The sequence below is a fragment of the Zootoca vivipara genome, chromosome 14 (assembly GCF_965207765.1).
Source record: "Zootoca vivipara chromosome 14, rZooViv2.hap1.1, whole genome shotgun sequence".
NCBI lineage: Eukaryota > Metazoa > Chordata > Lepidosauria > Squamata > Lacertidae > Zootoca > Zootoca vivipara.
This window is the reverse complement of record NC_142597.1, coordinates 20,373,046-20,386,126: the sequence shown is the minus strand read 5'-3', so window position 1 is coordinate 20,386,126 and position 13,081 is coordinate 20,373,046. Positions and strand designations below refer to the sequence as shown.

The following is a 13,081-nucleotide window of genomic DNA, read 5'->3' as shown; positions in this document are numbered from 1 at the left end:
CTGAGCCACTAATGTGCTCCTTTTCTAACCCTTTGCTCAGTTGTCCATTCCTCACGCACTACCCGCCCCCGCCCCCCGCAACACCCCCAAAAGAAGGCCACAGTTATATATAGGAGATTATGAAGCAGTTTTATTGAACCAGGGTCTTTCAAATACAATAGATTTCAAAAATACATTTCCCTGAGGAAACACAGTCTGTAACAAAAGCCACTGGCAGCAGACCCAGCCCATCTTTCTGTGGAAGCCCACAATTAACCGCCAAAAGACTTGGTTCATCCTTCATCTCTTTTGCTTCCACCCCATTCCCCTCTCTGCATACAACCTATGGAGATAGTAGGGTGAGGACTTCTTAGGGAGCAGAGGAGTTATCAGAGTATTTCAGAGCAAATAAATATTTTACAGTCCAAGGGGGTTGCCCTGCCAGCAGGGGGCTCCTAAGAGTTTAATGTACAGTAAATGAAAGGGCTTCCCTTGATCTGCATAACGTCTTCTGATGGTTGTTTCAGAAGCTGAAGAAAGGGTGCAATTTGGCACATGGGCATTCGGATCTGTGTTTAAATGGAAACGCCGGGTTTTCTTTTCTCTATCGGAGAAAATAAAATAATGGGAAAGGGGTGTGGGCTTGTGTGTGGCGTCAGAATTGTGGAACAGCCTTCTTGAACTACATGGAGGTAGAAAACGCTGCTTTCTACATGGAGGTAGAAAACGCTGTTCGTAGTGTATAGTGGGGATTCTCAAGGGATCAGCCTTTCCTTCCATTCTGCAGTGCCTGCCTGTGTCATCCAGTCAAGGATAGAGACCAGTTGCCTAGTGCTTCTCTTTCAGAGAACTGGAAGAATTTTTTGGGGTGGGGTGGGGGGTGGGAGGCACAGAAGGAACTGTTGAGAGGCTTCCTTTCCTAAGGTTGCATCATTGTCCCGAGCCTGATAAAATAATATTAACTTAAAATATCTGGTCTATTCCTACTCTTGCCAAGGAAGATCTTAGCAGCACTGGATCCATATGCAACAGGCAGAGTAAGTCTGTTGATGATTTAGCTTATTATTATATTTTTGTCCCCAAGGCAGGGAAACAGAAGAAATAAAAAAGAGACAATGTTTGGATCTTGCTCCCGTCCCCCTAAAGGCACGAGCCCTCTCTCTTTGGATGTCTCTTAGGACAGCTACCTGCTGCCATATCTTCTAAGTCTGCAGCTGGGCTATATTAGGGATTGATGAAATAAATGTGCAAATAAAGATGCCTAATGGCGGGGAGGGGAAAGAGAGCTGCAGGTGAAGGCAGGGAGGGAGGGATTTCCTTCTCGAGGAGACCAGCCACCCGCCCTTCACGTTCTGTTTGGAAGGGAAAGTGGCCACGCATGCGAGGAAAGCAGGGAATGCGTGTTGTGGGAGATTCGGGATTCAGCATTCAGCTTAGGAGAGGAGCTTGAAGCCGAGCGAGATGGAGAGGAGTTGCAGGAATGCCAGGAGGAAGGAGCTGCCTTGAGCTGCAGAGGCCGAGCCTTTGGGACCTTGCGTCCACTGGTGGGAGGAAGCCAAGTTATGGTGGTGGATGGTGGTGGCGTTGAGGAGGATGTGGGCATCGGGCGAGTTGCTGTGAAGCGTCGGCTTCTGGGTACCAGTGGTGCTGGTGTCAGGGCGAGGGGTGGCGGAGGAGGACACCGATCTGGTGCTAGTTGTTGTTGTGTCTGAAAGAAACAAAACCGATTAGCCAAGCTGTCGCGGCTTAGCAGAAAACGATCTGTAGGTGGACTGGGGTGGGGAGAAGGCCTGGGTCCAAAGCCCTCACATAAATCAAGGGCTGTGGCTCAGTGCTCTGCATGCAGAAGGTTTCCAAGGTCACTTTCCAGCCTCTCCAGGAAGGAGTGGGAAAATATTGCCTGGCTGAAATCCTGAAGAACCCTTGCCAGTGAGAGCAGTGTATATCAGCTTTCCCTAACCTGGTGTCCTTCTGATACTTTTGACTCCAGGTGTTTTGGACAACAACTCATATCAGCCCCAGAATGTAAGAGTGTACAGCACACCTGCTGGATCAGGCCAGTGGCCCATCCAGTCCAGCATCCTGTTCTCACAGGGGCCAGCCAGGCACTTGTGGGGGGAAGCCTGAAAGGTATGCAGGAGCAAAACAGCACTCTGCCCACCTGCAATTTCCAAAAAAGGGATATTCAACAGTGTAATAGCCAGCTCAGCAGTCTAAAATTTATGGGGAAGCCTGGCACAGATAATACTGAGCTATATGGTCTGACAATGTAAAATAGCTTACTAGGTTGTTTCCCACTGGCTAAACAGGAATTGCATCCACTTCCCCTCCTGCCAATCTTTGAAGGAATTGCCCTGAGACTGAGATTGAAGTTGGGCTATATTAGCCAATAGTAGCCACCTCTCCCCCACCCATTGTTTAGATGGAAGAGAGAGGGTGGGGTTGAAAAATGTTAAAATTGAGAGAGGTTGCTTTGGATGTTACATAAGAAGAGCTCTGCTGGATCAGGCCATTGGCCCCATCAGCATCCTGCTCTCACAGCAGCCAACAAAAGGTGTTCCCTTATGGGAAGCCTTCAAACAGGATCTGAACGCAACCGCGCTCTACCCATTTACAATTCCCTCTGACAGACTGGAGGGAGACCTTGTTTTCTCACAAAATTACCTCTTTCCAGGGTCTGAGTTTGCAGCAGGGTCGTTCCGTTGGCAAAGGTGACAAAAGACCTGTTGGGAAACAAACAGAAAATGAGAATCATGAATGGTGGAGGAGAGAGGCTGTGAAATGAGATTCTGTTAAAAATGGGGGAGGGGGTGCAGTGATGCCCAAACCCCATTTTAGCTGGCATTTGGAGAAGGAAAAAAAAATAAGAGCTTCCTGTTCATTTGTGCCTGAGCAACTATGCTGATAACTTTTAGGAGCAAGCGTAGGAGATAAGGATACGGTAGTTATTGCTAGTATAATTTATCTGCATATGATCTTTCTTCAGCCAATTGGCATTTCTTGGTGATCATTGCAACAAAAGGGGGAAATGAATCTTAAGCTTTGCTATAGAACACTCAATATAAATTAAAGCAAGCATATCCATCAGACAGGCATGAGGTGGCAGGTTGATATATGCCCCTTTGGGTAAAGCGGTGACTCGTTACACAAAACCACATTTGGTGCCGTAAATTTATGTCTTACGTTTTGCACTCAGGAGTAACACAGCTCTCCCTGCCAGCAGGGAAACATCAGGCTTTGTGTCTAGAAGTGTTGCAACCCCTCCACAAACCCTTTGCCTAAGCAGAATAATTCCCAGTTTCAGTCCCCAGCATCTCCAGGTAGGCCTGGTACAGATCCCCTGTCAAAAACTCTGTATGGCCACTGCCAGTCTGGGTAAGTGATACTAAGATAGATAAACCAGTGGTGGTCTGATTTGCTGGGAGACAGTTCCTATGAAAGCAGAGGATAATAAAAGCCCACCCCTCAAATGGAAAACCAGAGAATTCAAACAATTACGGATAATTCAATGATTACAGCCTTGTTGATTTAAGTAATAAATTTTGATGTCTTCTCCATATGAGAAATAAGAAAGTTCATCCACTGTTATTGCTTCCACCCACACACACACCCCAACATTCCCCCAACTTTCATATAATTGCTCTGATTAGTTTCCCCAGCTTCGCCCTTCCCTTAAAATTCAATATTAACTTAGATTGGTATAGTTAGTGCCTTTTGGCCTTGCAGAAGGAGCCACCCCACTCACTATCTGTGAGAAGCTCAAATGTCAGGCATGGCGGCCATGGCCATTATCCTACATTTCCTGTCCACAGGGACCTTCCCTTTACACATGGAGCTTTTGTTTAGCTATCAGGGGTTGAAAGCGCTTAATAGACCACAAATATGTCCAAGCTTTTTGGGGAGAAAAATTCCTGCATCTATGTCACTATCTCTCAACGCCGACGACGCCATTTTAGGAACCCTGAGCTCCTCTGTGGTAATTCAAGATACAACTGTATTGAGAAACAATACATTCGTTGGTAGTGTGAGGCTGTAGACCCCTTGGGGCAGGGACTCTTCGGTGCAGAAAAGGCCCAGTGGTCAGGATTCTTACTTTATGAGCACAGATTCCACGTTGGCATTGGGGGCCGTCCAGCGAGTTCGGGCGCTGTTGCCGCTGGAGACGTTTGTCTCCACCAGGTTCTCGACGCCACTGCAGCTGATCGGTTTATTTTCACTTTCCCACAGACCACTGGAGCCATATTCAGAAGGCAGGGCTTGCAGGATGACGGAAGTGCTGTTGTCAATCCCAGTAATGGTGACTGCAGAGAGTGGGAGAAATCACATTTTTTTACTGAGAAACACAGGGATTTTGGGGGTGGGGCAGAGGGAAGAAAGACCTTGATGTGATGCTGGGATAAAAAAATCCAGAAAGCCCAAAACAGAGGAAAACCTGGACAACCATACATGCCTCTCCATGGGCGGGGTGTGGGGAACATCTGGCCCCTACCATTGCTAAACCCCAGGCTGGATTCAACTAGGAGACATGAGTGGCTATTGAGGTGTCTGTAGCCATTGAGAAGACAAAGGAAACCAAGAAGCTACAGAAAGGCAAAAACTCTGCATCTTTGTGGGAGGTGCCGTTGTGGCACCAGCAGCTGTATGTAGCAATAGCATAGCTGCCAAGTTTTCCCTTTTCTCACGAGGAAGCCTATTCAGCATAATGGAAAATCCCTGAAAAAAAGGGATAACTTGGCAGCTATGAGCAATAGTGAGCTGGGAAAAAAATCTGAATCCTTTGTCTCATGTGACCTTAGGCAAAGCTCCTCTTAAGCATCAGTTTCCCTATCTGCAATATGGGTGCAATAAAACTGACCTATCTTAACTGGGTTGTATACAGCGAGATAACACACACAATGCCTCCTGAACAGCTTTAAGTTCTTCTTATCATTGCTGTTGATTTATTATTATTTCCAAAGCTTTGTGTGTCGTGTGACTTAGATGGTTAGAATTCATGGAGCCTAGAAGCCATCTGAATCTTTTGACTGAATTGATTCAAAATGAGGTGTTTTGTTTTCGCTTTAAATCTTGCCTCCCCTAAGCTTGAGGCAGCTTGTGACATTGAGGGGAATGAGTGTAAATACAATATACCATTTCATTAGAAAAGAAGCAGGAACAGGAAATCTGAGCATACTTTTGTAAAGTGGGTGGGGAAGGTTTCTGCTTGCCTATGCGCCATGTTCTTCATTCAAGACCCCCCAACTCTAAACCTCCTGGTGTATGGAGACTGGCATAAGAGAGCCAGTGCAGCGTAGACAGAGACCAAGGAACAAATCCCCTCTCAGACATGAAGCTCCTTGGATGACCTTGGACCAGTCATTCTCTCTCAGCCTAGACTACCTCACAGGGTTGTTGTGAGGATAAAAGGGAGGTGACAGTTGGATATTTGAAAACTGCTGCCCTTGTCAGAGATCTGGACTTGGCTGCTAGATGTTCTTGCGCTGAAGTGTGTGATCCTCACTGCAGTCACGGACAGCTAACCTTTTCATGCCTTCCTTCATCTTGCTGGGCCAGGGAAACTGGCTAGCCTAGATGTCTCAAGAAGAAGCTTTCCAACAGCCCCTTGCAATGCAGCTTATTAAATATGGGCTTCATTAGCGAACAGCAGGCTTTCATTTGGGGAAGATAAAAACTGGGGCGTTGTCATCCCACATGGGAACTATAAAGAATATTTGGAAATGGCAAGGGTGACACATCGTGTTCCACCCTGGGTGGGGCTGTGGGTCAAATCCCTGTTAGGGCAGCTCAGTCTATGAGGTACCAGAAGCTTTGGGTTAAATGGCACAGTGGTCATTGTGCAAGAGATGCATGATCAAAATTGGGGAAACACTTTTGGCACTAAAAAAATTAATACGGAATATGTTAGGCCTGATTCTCAAGTGGTGTGAATCAATATTTTGTTCCCATATAATCTATGCTGCTTTCATATCATTTTGTCCTTTTGGGCATTCATTTGGTATTCATTTAAAAATTATTCATTTATTATTAAATTTAAAGTCCACCATTCCTACCAAAGGACGTTTGGGTCCTTTTCCAGTTGAAACCCATAGGACCTTTGTATTACAGTTTAGTGACAAACTGATAAGAGCATTACATCATCATCATCATCATCATCATCATCATTATTACTGCAGTTTTTGTCTGTGTAAACCACCTCTTCCCGCTTTGCGACAAACCTGTGAACTAGGCCATTATGGTCCCATTTTACAGATGGGAGACTGTGGCCAAGAGATAGTGGCATAGATCCAAGCCCATCCATCAGCTCCATGGCTGGCAGATTTACACCCTTTTGCCCAGCACTGATTTATGGGCTACTTCAGAGTTGCTCTTTCTATATCTGACATCAACTACAATGCCTCTAGAAAGAATAGATCCCCTAACACACTGTTAACCAATGGGTTGCATTCCAGATGTTGCTGGACTCCAGATCCCAACAGCCCCAGCCAGCACAGGGATGAAGGCAGCTGTAGTCCAAAAACTGGAGGACACCGTGTTAGCTCCCCCTTCCTTGTTCTTTTGGTTTTGGTCATCCCGTAAGACTGTGCATCAAACCCCATAAATATCTTCCATCCCATGTCTTTTCTGAGCTTCTCTAGGTCACTGCAGCAAGGCTAGATTAAAATCCCAACAAGCCCTGCATTCACGGGCTGGTGGTGAGACTGGGTCCACAAGGCAAGTGTGCCCCAAAATGGCAGAACACCCTTTGGATCCCAAAAATGGCCAGGAATGCCAAGAAGCAACAGCAGCCCTGGAGACAAAGTCAACTTACCTGTGTAGATGGCACTTGGTTTGAAATAAGAAGGTTCCACGTTTAGCTTGTAAGCGCCCCGCGTAACTGTCTTCTTGACGATATCACAAGGTGGCTGCTGAAGATAAGCAGGCGAAACAAACAGTGCCCCAAGGAAGACAAGCTGCAGCATGGTGGACTTGAAGCCAGACATGATCAGGTTGGGTTTTAATTCTTCTCTCTGATTTCTCTTCAGGACCTGCCTGCTTGCCTCGTTGTGCCTGAGATCTGGAGAGGGACCATAACTCACAGGGCTATTTGTACTGCAGGAAAGATGCAAATTATCTTCCTTCCACACCCTCATCAGTGGGAAGTTTCACAGGGGTGACACATTTTGGCATGTGCCCTCCCTCCTCTTTACCTGCTGCTGCAACTCAGCATCTGACTGGCCTGTCTGGAGTAAGGGGGCGGGAAAGAGATTCACAAACCAACTAGGAGCAGGGAGGCTTCTGCTCCTGGTGTCTCACCAGAAATGTATGTTGGCATGTGTGATCCTGTCTTTGCACGCCATGTCTCAAGAGCCAGTCCTAGGAATGGATGGGGGTGGGAGATACAGTGGTGCCTCGCTAGACGAATTTAATTCGTTCCACGGGTCTTTTCTTATAACAAAAAATTCGTCTAGTGAATCCCATAGGAATGCATTGAATTTATTTTTTTTGCCCATAGGAACGCATTAATTGAATTTCAATGCATTCCTATGGGAAACCGCGATTCGCTAGATGAATTTTTCATAAAACGAATTCGTCTAGCGAGGCAACCTCCGCTAGAAAAAAGCTTTTGTTAAGCGGAAATATCGTTAAGCAGGGCATTCGTTAAGCGAGGCACCACTGTACCAGGTAACCAGGTGGGTCTTTGTTGTGGGAAGAGGAAAACGGGTGCTCTTTTGATGCCTGACATTTGGCATCAAAATACCAGTCTGCATCCCCCACACCCTGGTCATTGAATCCAGATATTCCTTTTCCAGGGAGAAACTGCTAATTTAAAAAGACCTGCTGACACCAACCCCATTTTTTGCATTTTCTCAGTGATCCGTTTTTTAATATCATGCTCCCATCACCTGAAGTCTTTTGGAAGTGAAAAAGAGGAAGGAAAAATTGCTTCTGTTGTGTTGCTAACAATTACACACACACACACAGACACAGTGTTGCATGAAACTAAGTTCTACGCAGAGTAGAGCAACAGAAATTAATGGACCTAAGTTAGTCATGTTTATTAATTTCAATGGGTCTACTCTGACTAACTTGGGCTACAACAATTTAGATATTCAGGGCATTCCAAAGGTATGCCACATGTGTTATCTTTTCGTCATACAACAACCTTGTAAGGAAGGTCAGTGCTATTATCTTCATTATTTACTTAAGGGAGGGGGGAAATGGTCACTAAAGGAGGACATGAAACAGGTTTAGAATAGGAGGTTTAGTAAACTTCATTTACATTCATTTGCTTGTGATGGAATCAGTGCTTCTTTTCTAGGGGGATGCAGGGGTACGCATGCCCCTAAACATTTTGTGAATCTTTGTACTTTTGTCCATTTACTGTATTAATTTCCCCTGATTTGAACTATAAAATGGTGATTTTCTTGAGTCAAAATGAGAGTAGCCTTAAACATTTTTTAAGGGAAAAAAAGCACTGGATGGAATACAATAGTTTTGAAGAAGAGAGTAGGAGGCTCTCTTTGTTTTTAGAAGGGCCAGGGCAGGTAATGTCACAGCAGTCGTCTTCTTAGAAAAAGGATTCCCTCCAGAGGAAAACAGGGAAGATGACATTTACGGGCACATCTGAAGACCACAAAGCACTGGACTTCATTTCTACTTTGTACCACGGGCCCAGTTTTTAGCACACTGAGGATTCAGAGGCACTGTGCATTTAAAGCGCATGGGAACTGTAATTTACCTCTCACAGAGCTATAATCCCCAGCACCCTTAACAAACTACAGTTCCCAGCATTCTTTGTGGAGGGGGGGATGTGTGTACGCAGCCTGGGACGTGCCGACCCAGAGCCCTGTAGTGCATCCAGCTAACACACTCTCATCTGGAGAAATATGGCTCCTCCCTTTCAAGAACTTCTCTTCTGTCCTCCATCTACTTCCATAACAAATGCCACACATCTGGTCAACAGTTCTATTGCTGACAGCTTCCTGCTGAGATCTGGAACTCCGGGTGAAATTTCCATGACCTCCCAGCAGCTCAGACCCACGTAGAGTGGGCAAAAACAGCAGCAGTTGGTTTGAGCCCGCTGTGGCACCGTGCGTGTGGCGCTGAGGCCTTCTCAAAAACCAATATAGCCTAAAAAACCAAAGCTAAAACGAGAACTAAAATTCCACAGTGGATTTCTAGACACCCAGAAGGTCCTAGTGGGAAGCCTGTCCAAAAGATCAGAAACTTTTCCATGACTTCATCCCAGATTTAATTATACCTTTCACCGCCCTCCCTTCCTTTGAGGTAGATGATTAACTTTTCCGCTGGGTTTCTTTACATAATTGGTGACTTTCCATCCTGTTCATCCTTTGGATACCCCCAACCTCTGCCAAAGGCCAGTTCATGACACAGAGATGAGTCCCTGCTCTTCACCATGACAACCATATCCAAATCACAGGTGAGGCAAGAGCTCAGGGAATGCGTTTGCAGGTATCTTGCCCACTTAAAGGCTGCTCTGCAACCCTCAATTCCTGTTGCTTCTACATTCCAGCTCTTAAGCAGTCAGGAATAATACCCATGCTATGCCTTCCAGGCACTGAGGGCAGGAATGATTCCCTCAGCCTCCCGCCCTGATTTATGCATCAGCTTGTTTTGCTCAATTGCAAATGATTCAGAGAGAAGGTGGAAGATGCAAAGGAGTACAATAACTAAGGTCAATCACGGAGGGAAAGTCCCAGATTCCATAAGCACAGAGTAGAACCAGATGGGGGGAAAAATGCTCTGGGATCAAAACACCAATTACCCTGCTTTTAAAATAGCTCCCATTAGGACCGGGTCATTTTAGGCCAGTGTTCTACAAATGTGTTTGGGTTAGCAATTGCAGCAATCACCTCCTCATGTTCTTTTTTCTTTAAAGAATCTTTATTAAACAATCAACATTAACTTACACAATACACAATAATACAGTATATACAAACTACATACACATAATTTACAGGAAAAGATGAGAAAAGAAGAAGAAGAAAGAGAAGGATGAAAGATGGAATAAATAAAACAAACTTCCGATTATTCTCATTGTACTGTTTCTCTTTTTGTTATTTTACACACAGTGCCTTATTATTATTCCTTATTATTATTATTATTATTGCTTTCCCAAATCTTTTCCAAGATATTTCCAAGTTAGGTAAAGGTAAAAGGACCCCTGACCATTAGGTCCAGTCGTGACCGACTCTGGGGTTGCGCGCTCATCTCGCATTATTGGCCGAGGGAGCCGGCGTACAGCTTCCAGGTCATGTGGCCAGCATGACAAAGCTGCTTCTGGCAAACCAGAGCAGCACATGGAAACGCCGTTTACCTTCCCACTGTAGCGGTTCCTATTTATCTACTTGCATTTTGACATGCTTTCGAACTGCTAGGTTGGCAGGAGCTGGGACCAAGCAACGGGAGCTCACCCCGTTACAGGGATTCGAACCGCCGACCTTCTGATCAGCAAGCCCTAGGCTCAGTGGTTTAACCACAGCGCCACCTGGGTCTTATCACCTATATATTACACCAGCTCATGTTCTGAGGTATCATTGTTTTGTTTTGTTTTGCTTTGTTTTGTTTTGTTTTGTTTTGTTTTGGGGTCTAGAGCCATGGTTCCCAGTGTGGGGCACACGCCCCACAGGGGGGCCATTTGATTTTTAAGGGGGGCAATTTGAGAATGAGTTATTAACAGTTAATAGGCTTTTAGGCTTCCTCCGCGTGAATAGGATTTCACTTTTTCAATAATAAGAATTATATGTCACAGAGGTGGGGGCATCAGGATATTAGAGATGCTTAGGTGGGCCATGACCCAAAAAAGGTTGGGAACCACTGGCCTAGAGCGCAAGCGGTCGCCCTGACTGATCCAGGCACCTTGTCCACATCCTCGCACCTTACCAACTGAAACTCATCCAACACAACAGGACTAGACAGTGCTCTAGACACCTCTCAGGATTCATCTGCTGTAACAGTTGAGTCAATGTCTTGGCAGATGCAAGCAATTTTATCCTCAAAATGCTTTGCAAACTAGTTGTGAGCTATTGTCAGTTCTGTGACCTCCTTTGGGCCAGAGTGTAAGGGGTCTTGCATGACCCGGATGCAATAGCTTCGTTGCTGCCTTCCCTGCTACTAGGTAGACCCGATGACAAGTGTTCAATTGCCTTTGACTGGAGTTTCCCTCCACTCACATTCAAGCTGCCTCCTAGCTTGTTACCTTGCTCTAGGCTCATGGGGTATACCAAGGATCCAAGAAGGCTTCACAATGCGGGAGATCATGTCAACGGCCCGAGCCATTTGGGTGTTCCAGAGGTCGGCCAGGGATTTGACAGTAGTGCCAGTCATATCAACCAGAAACCCCCCAGAGCCACCTGGAAACCCATTGGGATCAATCAGCCTCCAAGGATGGAGCATCTTCATAGGTTCTCCACCTCTGCAGAGGGGAAAAGGTGTTGAAGTCCTACATCTCAACAGGAAACAATCTGACCATGACAAGGGATTGATTGATGTCAATATCCCCCACTTTTGGACCACTCTCTTCCTGCCACATGCGTTGAGCCAGTGAAATGCTGGGACAGCCCCGTGGTCGTCATGGTAGCCGTAAAGTCAGAGACAACCTAGCATTTAGCAACAGCAGCCACAGACTTGAGGGCTGGCTGATAGGACAACCACAATTCCCCAGGTTGGAGGAGGGGCGGCTGGCACACGGCACAGTCACTAACTGTCCTCTGGTAATCTCTAGGTTCGATTACTGCAACGCGTTATATGTAGGGCTGCCTCTGAAGGCAGTTCAGAAATTCTAGCTGACCCGGAAGCTGGAATCATCATCTGAGGCCCTTCTTCATGTCCCTCCTCTGTGAGAAGTCCAGAGGGTGGCAACAGAGGAAAGGGCCTTTTCTGTGGTGGCTGCCTGCTTGTGAAATGCTCTCCACAAGGAGACTCACCTGGCGCCTTCATTACATATCTTTAGGCAGCAGTCTCTTCAACCAGGCATTTGGCTGATTAACATTCTATGGTCTTTTGAATGTATATGTGTGTGTTATTGGTTTGTTTTGCTACTCCTTTTTGTGTTTTCATTTTGTATTTTCAGGTTGTGAACTACCCTAGGATCTTTGGATGAAGGAAGGTATACAAATCCAATCAATCAATCAATCAATCAATCAATCAATGCCTATGCCATGTGCCCCATACCCCGCCTGTCCCACTTCCCACACCATACCGCCTCCTCCTTTGAACCACTGTGATTTGCCACCCTCTGCTCTCCCCAGCTCTTCTGCTTCCAGACACATCTCCCCTCCCTCAATAATTACAAAGAACCACCCCAAACCCCAATACTCTGGTTTCTCTTCAGAACAATGACAAAAACAACATCCCCTACACGTATTAAAAACACTTAAAACAATTGTAGCAGAGCCCAGGTGGAATCTACAAACATATAAAAACATGCTGTGAAAATGCTTTATTTTAAAACGTTTTGAAAAATATATTGAATTTTGCATAGCTCACTGTCTCCATCTTGTGTCACATTTGTATATTGCACTTTAAAAAGCCAATGACTCTTTATAACACATTTAAAACATTTTATTTGCAGTTGTGTAGCTGAGTCCCCAGTCTCTGCTTTGTTGTTGCTGCTGCAGCCAGCAGGTGTAGATTGGCTGAAGATGCAGTCACAAGACTACTGCTGGTCTCAACTGCTGGGGCTGGCTTGTGTGATGGTGATGTTCGGGAGGTTCAAGGAGGGACAGGGTAGTTGTAGAAGGTGAGGGGACTGAAGTCTCTCCTCTTAGTCCCCCACCCCACCCCTGGCATGGCAATCTCTCTTGTTCGCCACCTTGCCACAAACAGCAGTTCCTTGGAAAACTGCTTCAACTTTCTAGACATGGGAAAAGTGAAAGTCTGAGTGAGCCTAGAGTTGCAATTCTCAGAGTTCCTGAGAAGGAGGATTGATTGTCAAACCACTCTGGGAAATGCAGCTCTGTGTAGGAAATAGCAAACTCCTAGCAACTTCCAGTGAGAGCTGGACCATAAAGAAGGCTGATCACCGAAGAATTGATGCTTTGAATTATGGTGCTGGAGGAGACTCTTGAGAGTCCCATGGACTGCAAGAAGATCAAACCTA

The 13,081-nt window shown here is 45.8% G+C and overlaps 1 protein-coding gene across 1 annotated transcript; it reads right to left on the bottom strand.

Annotated features, from left to right (window-relative positions):
* Positions 1-103: 103 nt before the first annotated feature.
* On the bottom strand, positions 104-7,052 carry LOC118097175 (uncharacterized). Its single transcript, XM_035139871.3, has 4 exons — positions 6,788-7,052; positions 4,073-4,280; positions 2,644-2,702; positions 104-1,687 (listed from the first exon to the last, which is right to left on the bottom strand). Exons 1-4 carry the CDS (start codon positions 6,957-6,959, stop codon positions 1,413-1,415), a joined length of 714 nt encoding a protein of 237 aa, XP_034995762.2. The 5' UTR covers positions 6,960-7,052; the 3' UTR covers positions 104-1,412.
* Positions 7,053-13,081: the final 6,029 nt, after the last annotated feature.

Excerpts from the sequence above, each read along its gene's own strand:
- LOC118097175 (XM_035139871.3), bottom strand. The coding sequence starts at position 6,959 with ATGTCTGGCTTCAAGTCCACCATGCTGCAGCTTGTCTTCCTTGGGGCA. Across the intron at positions 4,281-6,787 it reads ACCAAGTGCCATCTACACAG|TCACCATTACTGGGATTGAC; the intron begins GTAAGTTGACTT and ends CACTCTCTGCAG. Across the intron at positions 2,703-4,072 it reads GTGGAATCTGTGCTCATAAA|GTCTTTTGTCACCTTTGCCA; the intron begins GTAAGAATCCTG and ends GTTTCCCAACAG.